The sequence below is a fragment of the Camellia sinensis genome, chromosome 6, assembly GCF_055761805.1.
Source record: "Camellia sinensis isolate YWXY chromosome 6, ASM5576180v1, whole genome shotgun sequence".
In the NCBI taxonomy this organism is placed as follows: Eukaryota; Viridiplantae; Streptophyta; class Magnoliopsida; order Ericales; family Theaceae; genus Camellia; species Camellia sinensis.
In genome coordinates this window covers 170,291,871-170,312,624 of record NC_138966.1, presented here as the reverse complement: position 1 = coordinate 170,312,624, position 20,754 = coordinate 170,291,871, and the positions used below count along the sequence as shown (strand labels likewise).

Below are 20,754 nucleotides of genomic sequence, written 5' to 3'. Positions count from 1 at the left end.
AACAATCCATATATTTCGCAAACGATCATCTGTTATTTTTAAATAATTTATCATTTCAAAATTTTTTCGGTAAAATTTCATTTTTGAACTATCTTTTAATCAAAAGTGGGGCCCATGCTGGCTGCATTGCTTGTATGCCCGCAGGGTTGACCACCCTGCATGCAACAAAACCTGGAATCTATTGTCCCAAACAAATAGCATATTCTATTATCAAAAATGTTAGAGGTTCCAAAAATTCTACCAAAAATTTTATCAAATGGTACTCACATGGGACTCACATTGTGTGGATCCCACACCCATATGAGACATTTGATAAAACTTTTAGTAGAATATTTAGATCTCTAGCATTACTCTTCTATTATTGTCTGTTTGGTGAATACCGAAGTATCTGAAACGGCACTATGTGGAACCAACAAATCAACAGTATCAAACTACGAATTGGCAATCATTTTGGTCCCCCATTTCAAACTACAAGAGCCCCACATAAACCTTCAAAACAGTCATGTTCCATGAATCTGTAAACTATTTTCATCAAGAACAAAAAGGAACATGAGACTCCATGGAGTTCTGTCAACTATGTATAGCATCAATCGTTTTTTCAATCATCTTAGATGTGGTGGTGATTGCACAATCCGAACACACTACTTTAGAAGGCCCATTCAAGCCTGTGACTCGCAGTTTCGACAAGTCACTGCTTTGAGGCAGTGATGACTTGCCTATGGATCATCCTAGGCTGAAAAGGAATGTGACCTCAATGTTTCCGGAGCAGATTGCTGCTGCTATATCTTCGTCTTCCTCAATGTGGGTTTCTTGGGTTACTGGTACTGGTCTTCTCAGCTTCTGAAATATGTATCGTGCTCTTCATGTGATTGTTTAATTGACTGAGTGATATAATTTGTTGGAATTTGATTGGCTTGTATCGGTTTTCAGGGGATGCTCAGGTTGGTCTTAATGTGATTCCTCTTGATCCGTCAATTGTTGCCAGTGAGGTGTGGTATGGGAAAGAAAGTGGGAAGTATCCGATGAAGAGGAGAGGCGTTTCAATGGTTTACAGTCAATTGTATGCATTTGAGGGTTTTTGGAATTACACCTCTGGCATCATTCATCACGTGAGGATTGATGGTAAAGAAGTAAATATCACTACAGGTGTGGTGTGGTGACGGTGGTTTAAGGAGCTCTGGGCTTTATTGTAGGTCTTGAACCTGGAACAAAATATCACTACAGGTGTGGCGACGGTGGTTTTCCAGCTATGAGTGAAGAGAAAGTCTTTGAAACCTTACCATTGCCTGGACCCAATAGCTATCCTTGTAGAATTGCAATTATTGGAGATTTGGGTCTCACAAGCAATTCAACGACCACCCTTGATCGTGTCATAAAAAATGATCCTTCATTGCTTGTAATAGTTGGAGACTTAGCTTATGCAAATCAATACCTCACAACTGGTGGTAAAGGAGCTGCGTGCTATCCATGTACATTCCCAGATTCACCCATTAGAGAGACATATCAACCCCGTTGGGATGCGTGGGGAAGGTATTAAACTAATTTTTAGTTACAGTTATAAATGGATTTTTTTTTCCTTCTGTTTTTGGTTCTGGTGAACTCTAACAGCATATGTATAGTAATCTTTGTAGTTCCAGTAAAATTTTTGTGCCTTGGGAATTCAATTTTACTTTCTTCAAATTCAGGTTTGCAATGTAGTTTGTCTTGATGGGCCTTTTCACAATTTTGTCAATTTATCTTTGTTCCTTCATGGATTGTTTATAGCTTCAACTTATCAAATTTGAATCCAAAACACTCCATTTATCCTTTCAACAAATTGCATGTCAAATTTTGATAGATGGTTCCTGCTATCCGGAGGGAAAAAGTAACCAAATGATTTTTTTGGGGTGAAAACATGGTTATTAGTGATGAAAGTTGAATGTGTCTTAACAAGGGAACTGTTTGTCTCTTGATTATCCTCATATATATAGCTATTGCAAGGTGTTCAGGTCTCTAAATAGGCTCTTTTTTTTGTTTTGTTTTGTTTTTTTTTTTTTTTTTTTTGGGGGGGGGGGGGGGTGTGGTGGTGTGTTCAATCAGTAGGATGTGATCCATTGTCAATAGACCATATAATTTACCATGGAAGGTTAAATGTATTTATTTTTTATCTTGGTTTTTGATTGCTTCTATTTGTTTCATCTCCACATCTACTACTGTAACCTATGTTATATGGACTCAAGTGCGGGTGCGGGTGCGTATCCAGAGGTTAGACCCGTCAAACCTTAAATTTAAGTGTACTTAGACTCGGCAAAAAATGGTTATATTGTTATTCTATCATGTGAGATAAAATAGTATAATATGTAACATATAGTGTCAAAAAGTTATTTTACTCTTTTTGTAGCAATTATACAGCAATATATGCATGTAATAGTAGTGTAGTTAAATACGAATATATAAGAAGTTTCCAATGAAAAGTATCGGACACATATCCCCACACCCTTGTCCAAGTGTCAAGTGTCCGACACGGGTATTTGATTTATTTTGAAGAGTCCGTATACCATAGACCGTGACTGAATATTTGTTGTCTGCAAACGTATAATGCCATACGACAATTTAGGGACCTTGACATTTGATGAGATGGGACTTGGTCCACTTGTCTCATACATCAACCAAAAATAAGTTGAACCTATCAGAAATAACACAGTCAAGGCTGCCGGGGGTGGGGTGGGAGGCGGTGTTGGTGAACTGCTACTCAATCTTAGCCTGCCCTGTCGAACCAATCTTTGACATAAGCTGTGGAAAAGGATTTTATTTTGATTTGGGCAATGTTCTATTGTGAAGATTACTATGTTCATATACCTCTCTTCCAATCATTTCAGCCATCAAGTACTTCTCTTTTATGTACTTAGCCATCTACTGTGTTTGATGTATCCATAATAATGAAGCTATTTCTGGTTAGTTAAATTTAGACACATTAAGTTACGGATGCATGATCTGCACAAAATATTAGAAGTTAGAACTATGGATCCAAATATACATTAAATCGGCAGAATCCAATCTAGTTGTTTTACTGACATAATTTATCTGTAAGTCTAGGTTCATGGAACCCCTCATCTTAAGAGTTCCTATGATGGTTATAGAAGGCAACCATGAGATTGAGCCTCAAGCTGCTGGAATTTCTTTCCAATCATATCTGACAAGATTTGCTGTTCCTTCAAAGGAGTCTGGCTCTAACACTAATTTCTACTACTCTTTTGATGCTGGAGGAGTGCATTTCATCATGTTGGTAAAATATACTGCCCCTCCGACTGATATACCAATGTGAATTTCAATTTATTTATCTCTTGTATTCTTCATTCAATACCTATATGCACATTTTATCTGATTCTACAAGTATTTTTGCAAGTTGATGTTCAATAGATATTAGTCTTGGTGTTCATCAAGTTCTTTTTACAGGTGCTCAGTATGCTTGGCTAAAGGAAGACCTACACAATATGGACCGCAGTGTAACCCCTTGGCTGGTAGCTGCATGGCATCCTCCTTGGTATAACAGCTATTAAACACACTATAAGGAATTTGACTGCATGAGACAGGAAATGGAAGCACTTCTGTATCAATATCGTGTCGATATTGTCTTCTCCAGTCATGTGAGTGGAAACGTATTTAGTTTTTTCTTGCAGATAACATAACAGAATGTTTTATTTTTTGTCATTTTCTGAATCATGTTTATCTGGGATTTATTGCGTATAACATACAGCTGACTCATGTCTACCAAAGGTTTTCCAGTTTCCTTGGGTTTTCCTGCTTGTTTTTTAATGCAGCAACTCTGATTCAACTTCTTATTGTACAAAATTATGGCATTACAATCACATGGGTCTATATGAGCATTTTAACAAAAGTGGCAGAAATAGTTGGAACTAGGAAATAAACATTACACAAATGCATGTGCTCCTGAGGATTGATAGGCGAAACATTCAAATTATTTACCTGTGGCATGGTGATGCAGTTCCCATGTATCTATATCACAGGGAAATGGTCAAAATTCATGCATAAGTTTCTTGTTTCTTCATGTTAGCTTTATTTTCTTAGTGTTGTCTGAATGGCACTAGCTCTATTCTGTTACAATGTTATTTACATACACAAATCAAATGTTGGCAGATAGGATAAGTTCATTGCTGATTACATAAATTACACACATCAGTTAAACTGCATGCATTTAGGTAAAAGCTCATGGTAGTGCTTTAATTCTTTTATGGTGCATTCTTTTAAAAGGAATTCCAACTAATCTTATTTACATAATGATGGGTGTTAAGACTCTCGAGTCCAAGTAGGTCAAGAGGTTACTGGATAGTCTATCAACCTTGATGCTGGGGGTTCCAGTTCTCTCGTCATCTTGCCTAGACTGACATGATCATATATATATATATATGTGCTCTGTTAATACTCTTGAATCCAAGCTTAAAAATGTGAACCTGTGTAATCTTAGTTAATTAACAAGGAATTAGTTTTTGAAGTGTGGGAAAATATTGAAATACCAACTTTCAAGTTGTTTTCCATTCCACCACTGCACATTTCTTGAAAATATTTGGGCTAAACCTTTTGGTTTTTCATTTGGAGGTTCCTATGTTGATATGCTTGTTAAAATCAGATGAAGTAATCCTCGCAAGAATCCTTCTCTTCCTAAAGATTTTGAACAGAAATGAGATAAGTGAGAAAGTTCAGGACATGTATGGTTAGTACCCACTTGGTTTTGAGGAGGATTGTCTAAGTACATGAAAGTCTTACCTGAGAAGCAGTTCATCCACATTATTATTATTTAACAAAAATAATTGTGTAAGTTAATATATATACATAATAAATATAAGGATCTGGACTGGATGCTGATTGGTGAACTCCTGCTTTTTAATATTTCACCGTAGTGTTTCAAGATGTATATGCACAAATAACCAAAATGCCATTAAGCAGATGGAGATTGAACATGGAATAATCCTTCACTTTCCATTTCCAAAGCTCTTTTCTTTCTTTATCAAAGTGACATATTATATTCATTTCAGGTGGATGCTTATGAGCGGATGAATAGAGTGTACAATTATACACTTGACCCATGTGGTCCTATTTACATAACAGTTGGAGATGGTGGAAACATAGAGACAGCTGATGTTGATCATGCAGATGACAAATGTCCTTCAACCACAGAGTAGTTACCAGAAATTGGAGGGGTATGCCATTTGAATTTCTCGTCTGGCCCTGCAAAAGGCAAATTTTGCTGGGACGGACAACTAGAGTGGAGTGCATTTAGGGAGAGTAGTTTTGGACATGGAATACTTGAGGTAAGATATCTGTTAATGCCATTTACTTAATTACGGGGCATTCTTGATAAGCATTCAGGCACTGAGAAATATCCTTGAAATGACTATTTGTTTGTCATAGCGTTATTGACAAATCTTCTTCTGCACATAATCATATGATTTCATCCAACTAGTTTCCGAAAGGCTGTTTATTAGTTTGGTTAGGGTTGTGGAAACATTTCTTAAATGTACCAGAAACATTTAATAAAGATAAGGGAAACAAGAACAACAAAAAGAATTTACAAATACGTGAAAATGGTAGGGAAATGTAAACTAAACCTAATGCAGTAAGTGATTAATTGAGCATCGTTGCGATTTATATATTCATTCACATAAAGGAAAGTATAGAATCCAAAATTTAATAGTAGTGTGATCCAAAAGTCATTTAATAATCACAAATGAAACAATGCTAAGTTTATGTGATTCCAAGGGTACATCAGATCCCATCAAAATAACTCTAAAAATTTACCAAAACAGTGGTGACCACAGCAAGGACTTTTGATGTAGCATAGTTGCAGACAAAGCTCAAATTTAGCATTGTTGAAATAAATTAGTGGTTGACACGAGGACCTTTCCTCTGACTACTATGGAAAATAAAAAATCATTGCTCAAACCTCATGCAAAAGGCATGAGTGCTTGCTCCAATCTTGCCTTATTGTAGGCTTGAAGCTTTGCGTTTGTGCTAGCACAAGAATGTGATTCGTTCATGGGTGAATCTTGGCAACAAGTAAACATCACACATTTATGGATACTGAAATCCAAGTGGCAACTCAAAATATTATTATATCTTCCTATTAGTAATTTATCGGATGCTTTTTGTCAAATTTTAGCACTTAATTCCAGAAAACACAAGCTCGTCTAGTAATGTTTCTATATTTCCTTTCTATGAGTTTTATCCCTATAACGACATTGTCATTGGATGGACTTATTTGTTATTTAATTTTCAAATGCAGGTTGTGAACTCTACATATGCATTATGGACTTGGCACAGGAATCAAGATGAAGAAAACAGTAACGGGATCAAATATACATGGTGCGGCTGCCTCATCATTTGTGCTCTATACCTTCAAAAGTAATTCCCTACTTCTTCATTTCACCACAAAATGTTCAAATTTCTTCTGTTTCAATATTTCTTTCACAAAACTAATGATGCCATTACTGTAGGAATCTTTTATGCTTATATTCTAATGGTAGATCATGTATGGATACCTGAACCTCCTTTGCCGCCTATCATTTGTCCATTTTCCATTTCTAAATGTCGAAGCATGCTAAATTCAGCAAATCGTTTCAACATCACCATCATTAGTGTCTTTATCTCCACAGGATTAAATGGCAGCCTAGTCAAATCATTGCTATTACATTGCTATTATAACGTGATTATGCCTTCATTATTATTTTCATTTTCTATTTTTGGCCTGCCGCCATCATCCTCTACAGTGCAGGAATGTGAAATCACGTCATCACCACAGTCAGTGGAAACTTTCGCCGATCAAAAAACATTACAACCAATGGAAACCGCAGATGGATTCGGGTTCGATTCTTCTGGTGTCTTGATTTGGTATCTCTTGTTCTTCACATTTATCTTCCTTCATTTGTTCTGGACCACATGCAGAAGACACAGAGCGAGAAGAGCAATAGATTGAAAGGATATGCTTCCATAATCATTTCCCAGTGACGGTCCCCATTGGTTGAGGGTATTGGGACAGGTAGACTTGTATGAAATCGACCTTTGACATTATCAACTGTTGTCTTCGTATTCAAACCTGTGTTCTCACTCTTAGCAGCAATATTTACATTCCAAATTGAAAAACAGTTCACCGGTATTTATGTTTTGTGTTATACTGTGTAGGTTTCTGTTTTCATTGTAATTGTTTCTGGATTATAATTTGGATATGCTTGAAAAAAACAACATGCCCAACATGAGTTTGAATTTGCATTGGTGGTGGTTTGTGCCATCTGTGGTTCTCTGCAAAAATGTGCTGCCATATCCTATGAATTGCTGTTTAATATATGCATATATTTGTATAATAGGATATTATTTTCTATTATGTATTCTTAAATGTTTATATTTATTTGGAACTTTGTTTTTTTTGTTTTTGTTTTTGTTTTTGGAAACATGAAATCATATCCTTAACGCTTTTTGCTGGCATGAATATTTTATGTATGAAACAGTTTCTCATTTTTCAATGTCTTTTGTTCTTTTTTTTTGGGGGATTATTTTCTTACTTTAAAATTGTGCTTAAATCTTGAATTTAGGTAGGGATTCAAGGGAGGGAAAAAAAAAAGAAGTAGAAGAAGAAGGGAAAAGTAAATGAAATAGATACTTTTTGTCTGATTTTTTCTTCCATTTTCTTTCCCTTCTACAAATTCATACAGAAATTAAAGTTTCAAACACAACCTAAAAAATATACAAATTATCTACAAGAGAAGCATCAACCAAAGATTCCTTTGTTTATTTTGGCTTTGTAAGTTATAAAAATAGAAAAGCACTTTTCATGCACTTTGAAATAAAGGCCTGCAATGGATATACTGCTTCTGCTCCACACATAACAACAACATGCCAAACAACTACATGGCTTCCTATAGTATGTTTATAATTTCTATTGTTTATTATTTAAAAATTGATATATTTTACCAGATTAATTTAATTTGTTTTTATCAATTTTCATATGAATTTATATAACAAGCGATATATAAATGGTGCTCACTAGCAATTAAGCTGTAAATTTGTGAGTTTTTATGTATAGATTATTTATGAAAAAATAAATTATTTATAATATTTATAATAATATTATTTTATTTATTTGAAGATAAATATATTAAAATAATGTTAATATAATTGTTGAAATAATTTTTTCATAAATAATCTACCTATCTAGCCTATAAGATAAACTATTTAAATTATCAAAATTAGATTCTTTTAATATATCTAGCTTTCACATCTATTTTAGTGATCAATCACATGATTAGAAAGGTCAAATCCATAAATTAGTGATCAATCAAGTACAAATCCATGCAATTTTATACCGTAAAGATATTTATAACTAAAAGTTATTTAACTCATTTGGTTCTGATCAAAATGTCATCACTTACACCATGCCTTGACTTATTCTTTTGTTTTCATTCATTTCTCAAATTAAAAAAATTAGTTTTCACGAAATTCATTTGTGAGGTGATTTGACTTTTTAATTTTTTGATTATTATAATTTAGGATTAAAAAACTTCATTTGAGATAAGTTTTTTGACTTTTTAAATTTTTATAAGAAAAAAATAAAATAATTATGAATTGACTATGACATTTAATCTTATTTAATTAAAATAATTTATTTTATTTTATATACTTATTTTAGTTCAAATTTACTTCCCAAACGGGCCATTGGTACAAGAGGTCAAGTGCTTAGATTATTATTTTTTTAAGTTGAGAAAAATTATTTTAATTGAACTTTTTCAAAATTTGATCAAAAGATTTCGACCAAAATTTTTTAAAAACCATGTAAAATAAAAATAAGCATTTTTTTTTTCAATTAAAAAACCATTTATGCAAGGCTGCTGACAATAAGGAAAAGAAAAGGAATTCTGGACGAGAAGGTAGTATCCAATGTGGCAAGAAGCAACTGCATTACCGTACTCCCCCACCTCAACTCATTTATTTATGGAAAATTACATATAATTGTACAAAAATAATTATAAATTAATAATAAACCTTATCAATTTTAATAATTAAAAACATAACATTTTTCATCTATTTATAATTATTTTAAAAAAATTACACTGCATTATAATTTTTCCTGAATTTATTAAGTTCAAAAATGATGTTTAAATTCGACTTGAAAATTAATCCAAATTAAATTGTGTCCATTTTATACTAGAGCTTGATTTGAAACTTGATAATTAAAAAAAAATTATTTGATAATCAATTTTGATTGACTTGTTAAATATCAATTCTAAATTAAATATAGATACTTATAATATATTTTACATTATTTAATATACAAAATAATATATTCATCTTATTATTTAGTAAATAACAGACGAAAAACTAAATTCTACAACTGAAGTTAATTTTACTTTGAGTTCGACTTGCTTGTTAAGTGAGTCTTTAATTTCAGCTAATTTCAGAATAAGTGCACTCTGGGAGATCTAAATAAATATATTTTTGTCTTTTTATAAAAAAATGTGCAAAAAAATAGAGGAATAATGTGATGAAAAAAAAATAAAAAGATAAAAGATGAATTATTTTTGAGTTGACAAACTTGATCTTATTTACGTAATAAATTAAATCGAGTTGAACCGGTACCGAGAAGGGCTGAACTCAGCTCTAGAGTGGTTTATGGAGCCAGCAAGGCAACTGTAACAAAGTTCAAAATAATTCTGAATGCACACAATCTTTATCATCCAACCACATGAAAAAAAAAAAACTTGAATACAATAAATGCCGTCTTCTGATTCTCCTCCTCTCTATATGTTGTCTCTCTCTACTCTCTCACTGTACTCCTCTCTCTCTCTCTCTCTCATCACCGCCACAACCACCGCAAACCACATCCCACGAAATGCAGTACAGGAATCTGGGCCGATCAGGGCTCAAAGTGAGCCAACTCTCATACGGCGCATGGGTCAGCTTCGGGAACCAGCTTGATGTGAAGGAAGCCAAGTCCCTCCTCCAATGCTGCAGAGACAACGGCGTCAATTTCTTCGACAACGCCGAGGTCTACGCCAACGGCCGAGCCGAGGAGATCATGGGTCAGGCGATTCGCGAACTGGGTTGGAAGCGATCCGACATCGTCGTGTCCACCAAGATCTTCTGGGGCGGGTCTGGACCCAACGACAAAGGCTTGTCCAGAAAACACATCATCGAAGGTACCAAAGCCTCGCTCAAGAGACTTGAGATGGACTATGTGGATGTGATCTATTGTCATCGTCCTGATTCGTCGACGCCGATCGAAGAGACAGTGAGGGCAATGAACTATGTGATCGATAATGGGTGGGCGTTTTATTGGGGGACTAGTGAGTGGTCTGCTCAGCAGATTACGGAGGCTTGGGGGATTGCGGAGCGGTTGGATCTTGTTGGGCCGATTGTGGAGCAGCCTGAATATAATTTGCTGTCGAGGCATAAGGTAAGTAGGGCATGCATACCCAGATGGTAAAGATTTGTTTTTTTGGTTTATTTTCTTGTTAAAGTGTTTGGTAAATAGTTTGTGTTTGTGCTATTTTTTATGCGTTTGTGTTTGTGTGAAATGGGTATTGTTCTCTTTTGTCTATGCGCTTTATTGTTTGGTACATTATTTGGTGATGTTTGGGAAGCGGCTTTTTGGTTTTTTTGGTTTTTTGGTTATTTTAGCCTGAGCTAAAAGTTTGGTTTGAAAAAAATTTTTTGGCTTTTTTTTGTGAAAAAAGAATTTAATGATTATGAATTGGATGTGATGTTTTGTTTGTTAGTGATTAAAATAGGCTATTTTGTTTCTTGTGATTATTTTAGCCCCAAATCATGTTCCCAATTGTGCTTTTTTTTCTTTTTAATTTTTTTTATGGGTTTGTGTTTGTGTTTGTGTGAATTGGGTATGTTCTCTTTTGTGTGTGTCTATCTATACTTGGTATCTATAAAGCCAACACCTCTCTTGGTGGGGATGGTACACTATTTTTTCCCCCCAAATATCCATTACATGATAACTGCTCCAAAGCTTCAAATAACTGTCATACTTATCAACTATGTTACCCTCTTCAAGATAAATTAAATATCTGACACTCGGATAAGGGTATGAGATATGCATCGGATACTTTTTCAAAGGATACTTCTTATATAATTGTATATAACATTATTATATATATATATATATATATATATATTGTTGTTATACGGGGAGTAAATATTCGACAACGTCCGTATTCCTTTCGTCCAAGCTCCGCTTCTATCCGATCAACCTGCGAATGCAACGGCAGTGAGCTACCCGACGGTGTGTTGCCGGAAAATCCCTTCGACGGTCAAGTTAGCATACACTCAGAGATAGAGAGAGAGAGGAAGAGAGTTGAATGAATGTTTAGGTTTCTCTCACCAAAATGATGTTCCATCCCCAGCATGGGGGGCGCAGTCATGCTTATATACTTTCTGCGCTCACCTCTGCATCCATTCGCTTATTGACACGTGGAGCTGCTCTCCCATCCGTCAGCGCAAATCCAGCTAAACACTACCTACTCAAACCGCTAGACAACATTACCAGGAACGGGGCAGCCCGGCGACGTCACCTCGGACTCATATGACCGGGCTACGTAACGAGTCCGACGGCACCACCCACCGAGCTCCACCACAATTGAGCTTAGTAGCATTCCGGTACGACTGAGCTCCAGGCAGGTTAAGCCGGTCCTCAGAAGGCCTCTCTTGCCGAGCTAAATGTGCGAACCGTGAAACCAGGGTCGGCAGACAATCACCTCGGCCAAGTTAGCTCGGCCCAAACATGAGACCTGGGCCTCGACCGAGCAAACCAACTCTGGACAGGCCTACGTTAGCTCAACCTAAACATATTCGAACCTCTCTCTGCCCGGCCTCTACCACGGCCCAAAGCCACATTATAAATCTCTCTCTTAATTGCCCCTTAATTTCGTCCGTGCAAGCGTGACTGGGATTACATGATCCGACCGGGGTCGATTCTCCGCCCTACTTAAATCCGCAAGACGTTGACCGAGCTAATCCCCATGCTCAGTTTCTTGACTTGCTCGGTCGACGCCTCAACTCGCCATTCTGTCTCTTCAGTACTGACGCCGTCGTCAATAGGGACACGCGTCCTTCGCTCATTGGCCTCGTACAGCCAACCCCGCCGCCTCTTCACATTTAAATTTTAGCGGTTTTTTTTCTCCTATAAGCACGTCACTTGCCCCTTCACATTTCTTTCTTACTGCTTCTCTTCCATTCCAGACGACCCAACGTGCCATCCTCTCTATCAAACACCATTCTTGCCCTGGACTGTCTTCGTGCTTGAAGATTCGACCTTCGCCCCCAAACTGGTAAGTTCTTCGAATCTCTTCATTTTTTTTCATTTGATACTCACATTTTAGGGCACGATAGCCATAGGTTTTAGGATGTAGCTCCCCAAAAACCACCTCTGCCCCTTCTCTCTCTACTGTTCTTCAACTTCAGTGATGGACACGCGAGGATCTGGGGCGGACCGGGCTCCAGGTCTTCTTTTGATCCCAAAAAACACCAAAACCGAGCAAGTTGCGAGTTTGCAAAACTCGTGTAGGAACCGACGTAATCGAGTGTTGGACCGCTCGATTGGGCTAATATCTGGTCCGCTTGAGCAGCGAGCTTCTGGGTTTACCTCTGTGATTGAGATGGCCTGGCACTCCATCTGACCGAGCTAAAGTCGAGCTCGTTTTGCGCGACCGCGCTTCCACTTACACTTACACTCAAAGTTTTTAAAGGCGAATGCGTACCTTGAGGCGTTTTACCCCTCATGAGGCGAGGCGTAAGCCTCAGGGCGTTGAGGCGTAAGCATTTCAAATTTCAAATTTTAATATTTACCGAAAAAATTAAATATTTTTAAATAGTTAAAAAAATAAAAACAAAATTAAATATAAATGTGTAAATACATTTCACTTTAATGTGTTGAACATTTTACTGCATAGAAAGAAGTTTTCTTTCACTAAAAGAGAAATCGATATTTTTAACTTCAGTGATTGAGCTTTTCACTTGACCATTAACTGTGTTTTTCTTGATTGATCATTTACTTAATTTTTCCTGTAGAATATAGTTGTAAAAATGGATTCTTTTTAATTTTGTGTTTAACAATCTAATAGACTAAGTTTAACAAATGCCCAAGGCAACTTCTGCATGTGCATACTCCTCACATGCTTATGCGCAAAAGGCGTAAAAAGCGCACTTAAGGAGCATGTCTCAAACTATGATGCGCAAGCCTTTGGGGAGTAATGCTTAAAAATCAAAGCCTTGATGCGTTTTACCTTAGCCTCAAGGCGAGGCGAACATCGAGGCGAGGCGAGCATCGAGGCGAGCCTCAAGAAAGCCTTTTAAAACTCTGCTTACACTTACACTTCCTTTTACTGCTGAGTCCAAGGGGACCAAGCACCAACACTGAGGCTCTCAAAGGCCGAGCAGCCATCAAACGAAAGTTTGCCAAACCAACACAGCCGTGCTAAAACCAGCCGGCTTCACATGGGGCGTTGCCGCTTCCTGGTTGACACGCCGGTCGCACTAGTAGCGTTTCGGGAAGAATACGGCGTCCCCGCAGACGTACATCTCGAGCTCGATGCCGAGGACACAACCCCTTGGGGCAGACTAGACCAACGCCCTTTCACCGTGCTTTCCATTATCGAAGGCGGCCTTCGTTTTCCGGTTAATCCTCTAATGTGCGAGTTCCTGAAGTGCATCGGGCCAGCACCAACACAAGTTTCAACCAATACCTACAGAATAATAAACGGGATAGCCGAGTTGAACAACCGGCTAGGCCTGAACTTGGGATTAGCCGAGATACTATGCCAGTACACCCTCGGGCATACAGGCGATGGACTTAACTACTACTTAAAGATTAGGCCGGGCAAGGAGAAGATTGTAACCGGCACCCCAGATAAAGATATGCAAGACGATGACTTTTTCTGGGTGTCTGGAAACTATGAAACAGCCGACGTGCCCAGCTGGTACATCAGCAAGAACTTCGGTTTGACATGTAAGCCGTGCTCATTGCTCAGTCAAATTATTTTCCTTCATTGTTCTGTACTAATGCCTTTTCTTCTGTTCCTCTTTGCAGTTATCGAAGCCTTGCAAGCAAACTACTACAACCCCAACGAGGCTGCCATCAGAACCGTACTACGGTATCGTAACCAAGATTGCCACGAACTTCTCGGCTACGTACCGAGCTACAGATACACCGCTCCCCGCCGGAGTAGAGTTACAGACTTTTTCTGAGCACTATCTCCACCACCTGATCCAATGCTACAGGACGTGCCCCAAATTCGGCTGACCGAAGAAGAGGAGATGGCCAAATAAAGCCGCATAAAAAATCTCATCACCGCCACATCTACCGAGCTACCGAGCATCCCACCTCGCACCTCAAAAGCCGGACTAACATTTGAGGCCGTCATTGCCTTGGTGTCGACCACTTCGGCACAGGCCAGCAAGGAAAGCCGCTGAGTAGGAAAAAGGCCTCGGTCCGCCGACCCTACTGCCGAGCTTGTTGCCGAGTTAAGCACCGAGCAACCGGCGGAGGGATCCGAACCAACTCTGCCATGGCACCCACAGTTGAAGCATCGGGGAAAAGAGATCCCGGCTAACGCTTCGGTCAAAGGTGATAAAGAACACCTTCTGGCTTTTGACTTGACAAAAACACTTCTCCTGCCAAGCGACTTGGCCGGCAGTGAGCACGTTCCCGACACCCGGCTTGTCAAGTCCTCGGTTAAATCTATGACCAGGGTAAGAGCTCTGTACATCTATTCAAATTTATCAAGTGTTTCCACGGTTACTCTTCTGATTTGATCTCTAACACGTCCTCTTATAGGCTATCCAGAAGCAACATCTCGTGATGGACCGGATTCACAAGCTTCGGCAAAAGGTGACCGATGCCAACAACTAGGCCAAGAATCTTGAAACCGAGTTGGGCCGGTCTAAGGCTTCACTTGAGATAGCCAATGCTGACAATGCAAGACTCCTTGGCCAACTTGGCCGGGCCAAGCAAGAAAGGGACGAACTGAAAGCCCAACTCGCGGCCGAGAAAGAAGGGAGGAAGGCTGTCGTGGACGAGGCCAACAATATCGGTTTCCAGGAGGCCGAGGACAACTACTCCAAGCAGGTCGAAGCCACTAAGGACATTTATTTCAAGTCCGGTTGGAAGGCTGCTTGCGAAAAACTCGGCCAAGGATCGGAGACTGAGGTATTTGCTTCTCCTCCCCCGGCCTTCCTGTCGGTCTACCTAATTCCTTATGCCAATGAAGTCTTCAATGCCTTGCAAGAGGAGGCAGACAAAGAAGCTGAGGAAGAGGGTAGCCAACCGGAGCTCGACGAGAAGGAGAAGGCTACCGTGGTTGACTTGGAGGTTGCGACAGAAGGAACTAGTAATGAGTTTGACGATCTCTCGCCGCTAGCTTAGTTTAGGCTCGTCTCTTTTGATTTTTGTCTGAATTTTTGTAACCGGGCTACAAGCCCCACCATATGTACCCAATTTTTCCATCAATGAAAAGTTGTTATTTTGCACTTACTTTTGCAATGTCTGCTGTAGTTTTCGTTTTAACCGCGCTATTCTTCATAGAGCCGAGAAGATTATCTCGGTCACATCTCGGCTAAAATTCTGGGGTTGAAAAAATCATCAACCCTTTTAGCCGGGGTAACTCATCTCGGTTAGAGCCTTGGAGTTGGGCAAATCACCAACTCCTTTAGTCGGTGTAAATCATCTCGGCTAAAACACTTGAGTTGGGAAGATCACTAACTCTTGCAGCCGGGGTAAATCATCTCGACTAAAAACACCTGAGTTGGGCAGATCACCAACTCTTGCAGCTGGGGTAAATCATCTCGGCTAAAAACACCTGAGTTAGGCAGATCACCAACTTTTGCGGCCGGGGTAAATCATCTCGGCTAAAACAGTTGAGTTGGGCAGATCACCAACTCTTGCAGCCAGGGTAAATCATCTCGGCTAAAACAGCTGAGTTGGGCAGATCACCAACTCTTGCAGCCGGGGTAAATCATCTCGGCTGAAACACTTAAGTATGCCCCTTAGTCATTATATTACTTCGAACATAGCAAACCTCTTCAACAAAAATAATTCACTTCTATTACATTGGCAAAAAGAGTATTACATTCAGAAATGTAGGGAAAACAGGTCTTTCTACAAAAAATTACATAAGAACGATAAATACTAAAAATAGTACAGTTTGAGGTTGACCGCATTCCCACAGACGGCGCCAATTGTACGGGGAACAAATATTCGACAACGCCCGTATTCCTTCCGTCCAAGCTTCGCTTCTATCCGATCAACCTGCGAACGCAACGGCGGTGAGCTACTTGGCGGTGTGTTGCCGGAAAACCCCTCCGACGGTCAAGTTAGCACACACTCAGAGATAGAGAGAGAGAGGAAGAGAGTTGAATGAATGTTTAGGTTTCTCTCACCAAAATGATGTTCCATCCCCAGCATGGGGGGCGCAGTCATGCTTGTATACTTTCTGTGCTCACCTCTGCATCCATTTGCTTATTGATACGTGGAGCTGCTCTCCCATCCGTCAGCGCAAATCTAGCTAAACACCACCAACTCAAACCGCTAGACAACATTACTAGGAACGAGGCAGCTCGGTGACGTCACCTCGGACTCATATGACCGGGCTATGTAATGAGTTCGACGGCACTACTCGCCGAGCTCCACCACAACCGAGCTTAGTAGCGTTCCAGTACGACTGAGCTCCAGGCAGGTTAAGTCGGTCTTCAGAAGGCCTCTCTCGCTGAGCTAAATGTGCGAACCGTGAAACCAGGGTCGGCAGACAATCACCTCGGCCCAAACATGGGACCTGGGCCTCGACCGAGCAAACCAACTCTGGACAGGCCCACGTTAGCTCGGCCCAAACATGCTCGGACCTCTCTCTGCCCGGCCTCTACCACGGCCCAAAGCCACATTATAAATCTCCCTCTCAGTTGTGTAATTGTTATAATTATCTTTTTGACACTGTAAGTTATATGTACTATTTTATCTCACATATTTGATTAAAAATATAAAAATATGACATTTTTTTGCCGAGTTTACGTACCTTTACATTTATGGTTTGATGAGTCCGACTTCTAGAAACATACCCGCACCCCCTACCCTTACCCGAGTCCATGTGATATAGATTATCAAATTCAATTACTTCAAATAACTGTTGTGACACACAAGTAGTGTGTGCGCCCACCTCTAGTTATCTATCTTCTGTCTATCTATACTATTATAAAGGGAAGACTGATCTATATCTATCTATCTATACTATTATCTATATCTGTCTGTACTAAATATGAAAGGAAGGCCAGACTTGGTGTATATGTCGCATTCTTTTTAATTTGTCCAAAATAGTCCATGGTGAGCATATGAGCTCCCACCTAGTGCACTTGCTTTCGAAAGTTAATTTTTAAAAGAAAAAAATGATTAAAAGAAGCGTCTGGGAAGATAAACGGCTTGCATTGGTGGATGATCTCAGTGTAGGATGACACTGGCTTCCAACTTTACAAGTTATTGACCATAAGTTTTTTGAGTTTCTATAGCTTGAACAGGGACATTTGTTTCTGCTTCTCATTTTTTCATTTGTTCCCCTGTTATTGCATGATATAGTCCTTCTGGTCATTGGTGCTTTTGACTCACTATAATGTTCCTTTTTGCAGTTATCGCTGCATATTTTGCCTCTAATTTTGGGGATTTTGATTTGGTTGATTATACATATTACTTGGCTATAATTCTGACATATTTTTGCCATACTGCAGGTTGAGTCTGAGTACCTCCCTCTGTACACTAACTATGGTCTAGGTCTTACCACTTGGAGTCCACTTGCATCAGGAGTTTTGACTGGAAAATATAACTCTGGAACCATTCCACCTGATAGTCGGTTTGCATTGGAAAATTACAAGGTAAACCTATTTGGAAGTTACAATTTTGTTTGCTGAAGTACCTATTTATTTATAGTTTTATCATAATTTATATTTGGCTTAGTTAAATTTGCACTCGAGTCTCCTGTAATTTTTGGTGAATGTGCTCTCTGCATAATTCATCTTTTATCTTGGTTATCTTGCTTTATTAAAATAAAAACATGAAGACATTCATCTGTGGGTGGCTAAGTATTTTTTATGTGAAATATATGGATGCATAGATTCTTTTGTGAAGATATGTTGGCATATGCAATGCTACATTAATTTCTGTTACATGGAATAGTAATCCCAGTTTTCATTGAGTAGATAAACTAGGTTGTGAGAGAACGGACAGCACTCTCTTTCCGCCCCTCGTTTTCTGTTGAGCACTGCTATATTTCACTGGGTCTTGTTCTTCGTTTGTATCACCCTTTACATGGTAGAATCTCATTCTTTTTGGTTTTCTCCTTAATTTTCACTTTAATGCAATGTTCCAATCACAAGCATCCTTTTAGGATATGACACAAAAAAGTTGAAACTAACCATTTAAAAATAACAATTTGATTTAGTTTTCTTTTCCTTCTAAATCTTCAAATTTCAGAATTTATCACCAACTTGGTTTGGGAAATGAAATCAAAGCCAGAAAATCAGAGAAGTTGGGGGACTTGGTGGCTTACATCCACCATTTGGGGACATTGATTGTCAGCATCTATACAAAAGTCCTAGTCTAGTTTTCATATCTCTTTTCTGCTCCAAGCAGAGCAGTTTTATGCAAAGTTGATCTTACAACCCATGCATTTTTTTCAGACTATTGAACATGCAAGTTGAATTGGTCTGGATAAGCCCTCCAATTTACTTAATGATTGATTTGTGATGGGGTTTAAGGTGTTATCTGTGTCTTGGTGTATAGGTTGATTCTGTAACCATCATTGCCTCCTATTCCTTATTATTTACCAGTAGCATAGTTGAATTTTGCATTTTCTTTTCTGTTTTTAATTTTCTTTTCACGGTTCTGAGTGCTGAGAACTGCAAATAGGATTACTGGATTATGTGGAACATCCTGATATGGGCATCTACTGTAAGCTAGTTGTGTAGTTGATGATTTGACATTTTCATACTTCTAACTTGTGGCGGCTCACCAGCATCTTTATATTATTTTATTTTTGTCTTTTCATATATCTGATTTTTATCTTTTTTTATGGTAGAATCTTGCTAGCAGATCGTTGGTGGAGGATGTGCTGAAAAAGGTTAATGGATTGAAACCAATTGCAGACGAACTAGGCGTGCCTTTATCTCAACTTGCAATCGCGTGGTGTGCTACAAACCCTAATGTCTCATCCGTTATTACTGGTGCTACAAAAGAGTCTCAGGTCAGTTTTGTCTCAAGGGTGCAATTCTGGGGTTCTGTGGTTTTGTTTTGTTTTTATTTGATTTTCTTTTGATTTTCTCTACATAGGTTGGTTTTGTATTTCAGAGCTCATGCTTTTGCAAATGGATTTCACTTGTGAAGTTTTGTCCTTCTTTCAGCATTTTTTTCCTCATAAATTGTTTGTGTTAATGAAATAAATTTTGTTCTAAACTAAGAAATGAAAAATAGAGAAAAGACTTAAAAATTAGGATACGGGTACAGCCAATATACATTCGTAAAATATGTATGTATAATTTTTAGTATTGTATTATATATAAACTCAAACCATTCTTTGAGCCAATGGCCAACCACTTTATGTTTTTTTAGTAGGTCCTACACAAATTTCATTTTGATATCAAATCTACATTGTTTTTATTGTCCTTGTACATTTTTTTTTTATTCTTTACATGTTATATGTTATATGCAATAGTATTGTATACAAGTTTACTTGCTTGTTTAACTGTTTAAATCCAATTTTAGTGTCATCAAATTTTCTGATTTGTCTTTTCTTTTTAAAAATAAATATATATATATATATATATATATGGATGGCTATGGGATACACATCTACTATGTAAGCATTATGCAAAGACATATTTAAGGGAGTGCAAGCACTTAGGTGCTTTGCCAAGGGTGGAGAAATTTTCTCCCATAGGTACTAATCTAACAACTAACAACTAACATTTGCTGATTAAAAAAAAAAAAAAAAAAATCATATTTAAGGTTGATCTTGCAATGTGTCACAAAACCATGTGGCATGTATGCTCTGCCTTCATTAATGTCTCATTTTCATTGGTCTTTTCTTTTTGTCGCTAATATATATATATATATATATATCTCCACATTAAAAGCCATGATTTTTCATTGATGCAGATTCAGGAGAACATGAAGGCCGTTGATGTCATCCCATTACTAACACCTATGGTGCTGGAGAAGATTGAGGCTGTTGTTCAAAGCAAGCCAAAGCGTGCAGATTCATATAGGTGAACGTAGAATTTGTTGCATCTCCTTGTGTTTTTATCTGTAGTAGTACTCTAAAAACTTTGCATTGGTTTTCCATTTCCGAAGTGTGTAGAGAACACACTTCATTTGTTACAGATGGTGTTGCCTGATGGTATCTTTTGCGTCCGCCTTTTGGACCTTTTAATTTCTCAAGTGATTGAACATATATTGGTTGCAGTGTTTCATTATATTTTGCATCGCGGACCTTTTAATTTCTCAAGTGATTGAACGGATATTGGATGCAGTATTTCATTATATTTTGCATTTGAATAGATGTAAAAGTACTGTCTGGGTGTATTACAGTTGGAATATTAAGTAGTTTTTTTTTTTTTTGAGGAAAAAGTAATGTTCTTTGTTATTTGCTTTGGTTTTATTTTAATTATAATTATTTTTTAGTTTATATTTAATTTTGGGTAAACATGAGTGAAAATAGTCTGGCCATT

The 20,754-nt window shown here is 38.1% G+C and overlaps 2 protein-coding genes and 1 pseudogene across 3 annotated transcripts; all 3 read left to right on the top strand.

Moving 5' to 3' along the window:
• The first annotated feature begins 359 nt into the window (after nucleotides 1-359).
• LOC114301215 (purple acid phosphatase 23-like) lies at nucleotides 360-1,309 on the top strand. The gene is made up of 2 exons (XM_082875316.1): nucleotides 360-821; nucleotides 931-1,309. Exons 1-2 carry the CDS (start codon nucleotides 719-721, stop codon nucleotides 1,158-1,160), a joined length of 333 nt encoding a protein of 110 aa, XP_082731442.1. The 5' UTR covers nucleotides 360-718; the 3' UTR covers nucleotides 1,161-1,309.
• Nucleotides 1,172-7,506, top strand: LOC145789005 (purple acid phosphatase 23-like; annotated as a pseudogene). The gene is made up of 5 exons (XR_014333929.1): nucleotides 1,172-1,530; nucleotides 3,076-3,261; nucleotides 3,407-3,626; nucleotides 5,034-5,309; nucleotides 6,281-7,506. The product of XR_014333929.1 is annotated as a purple acid phosphatase 23-like (transcript).
• Nucleotides 7,507-9,693: 2,187 nt separating this feature from the next.
• KAB1 (potassium channel beta subunit 1) lies at nucleotides 9,694-20,653 on the top strand. The gene is made up of 4 exons (XM_028246188.2): nucleotides 9,694-10,441; nucleotides 17,761-17,904; nucleotides 19,107-19,271; nucleotides 20,183-20,653. The coding sequence occupies exons 1-4, from the start codon at nucleotides 9,731-9,733 to the stop codon at nucleotides 20,294-20,296; spliced, it is 1,134 nt and encodes a 377-aa protein (XP_028101989.2). The 5' UTR covers nucleotides 9,694-9,730; the 3' UTR covers nucleotides 20,297-20,653.
• The last annotated feature ends 101 nt before the right edge of the window (nucleotides 20,654-20,754 follow it).

Bases quoted from the DNA above. Each gene is read 5' to 3' on its own strand.
- LOC114301215 (XM_082875316.1), top strand. From the start codon at position 719: ATGGATCATCCTAGGCTGAAAAGGAATGTGACCTCAATGTTTCCGGAG. The intron at 822-930 runs GTACTGGTCTTC...ATCGGTTTTCAG, and splicing joins GTGGGTTTCTTGGGTTACTG to GGGATGCTCAGGTTGGTCTT.
- KAB1 (XM_028246188.2), top strand. From the start codon at position 9,731: ATGAAAAAAAAAAAACTTGAATACAATAAATGCCGTCTTCTGATTCTC. The intron at 17,905-19,106 runs GTAAACCTATTT...TTTTTATGGTAG, and splicing joins TTGCATTGGAAAATTACAAG to AATCTTGCTAGCAGATCGTT. The intron at 19,272-20,182 runs GTCAGTTTTGTC...TCATTGATGCAG, and splicing joins GTGCTACAAAAGAGTCTCAG to ATTCAGGAGAACATGAAGGC.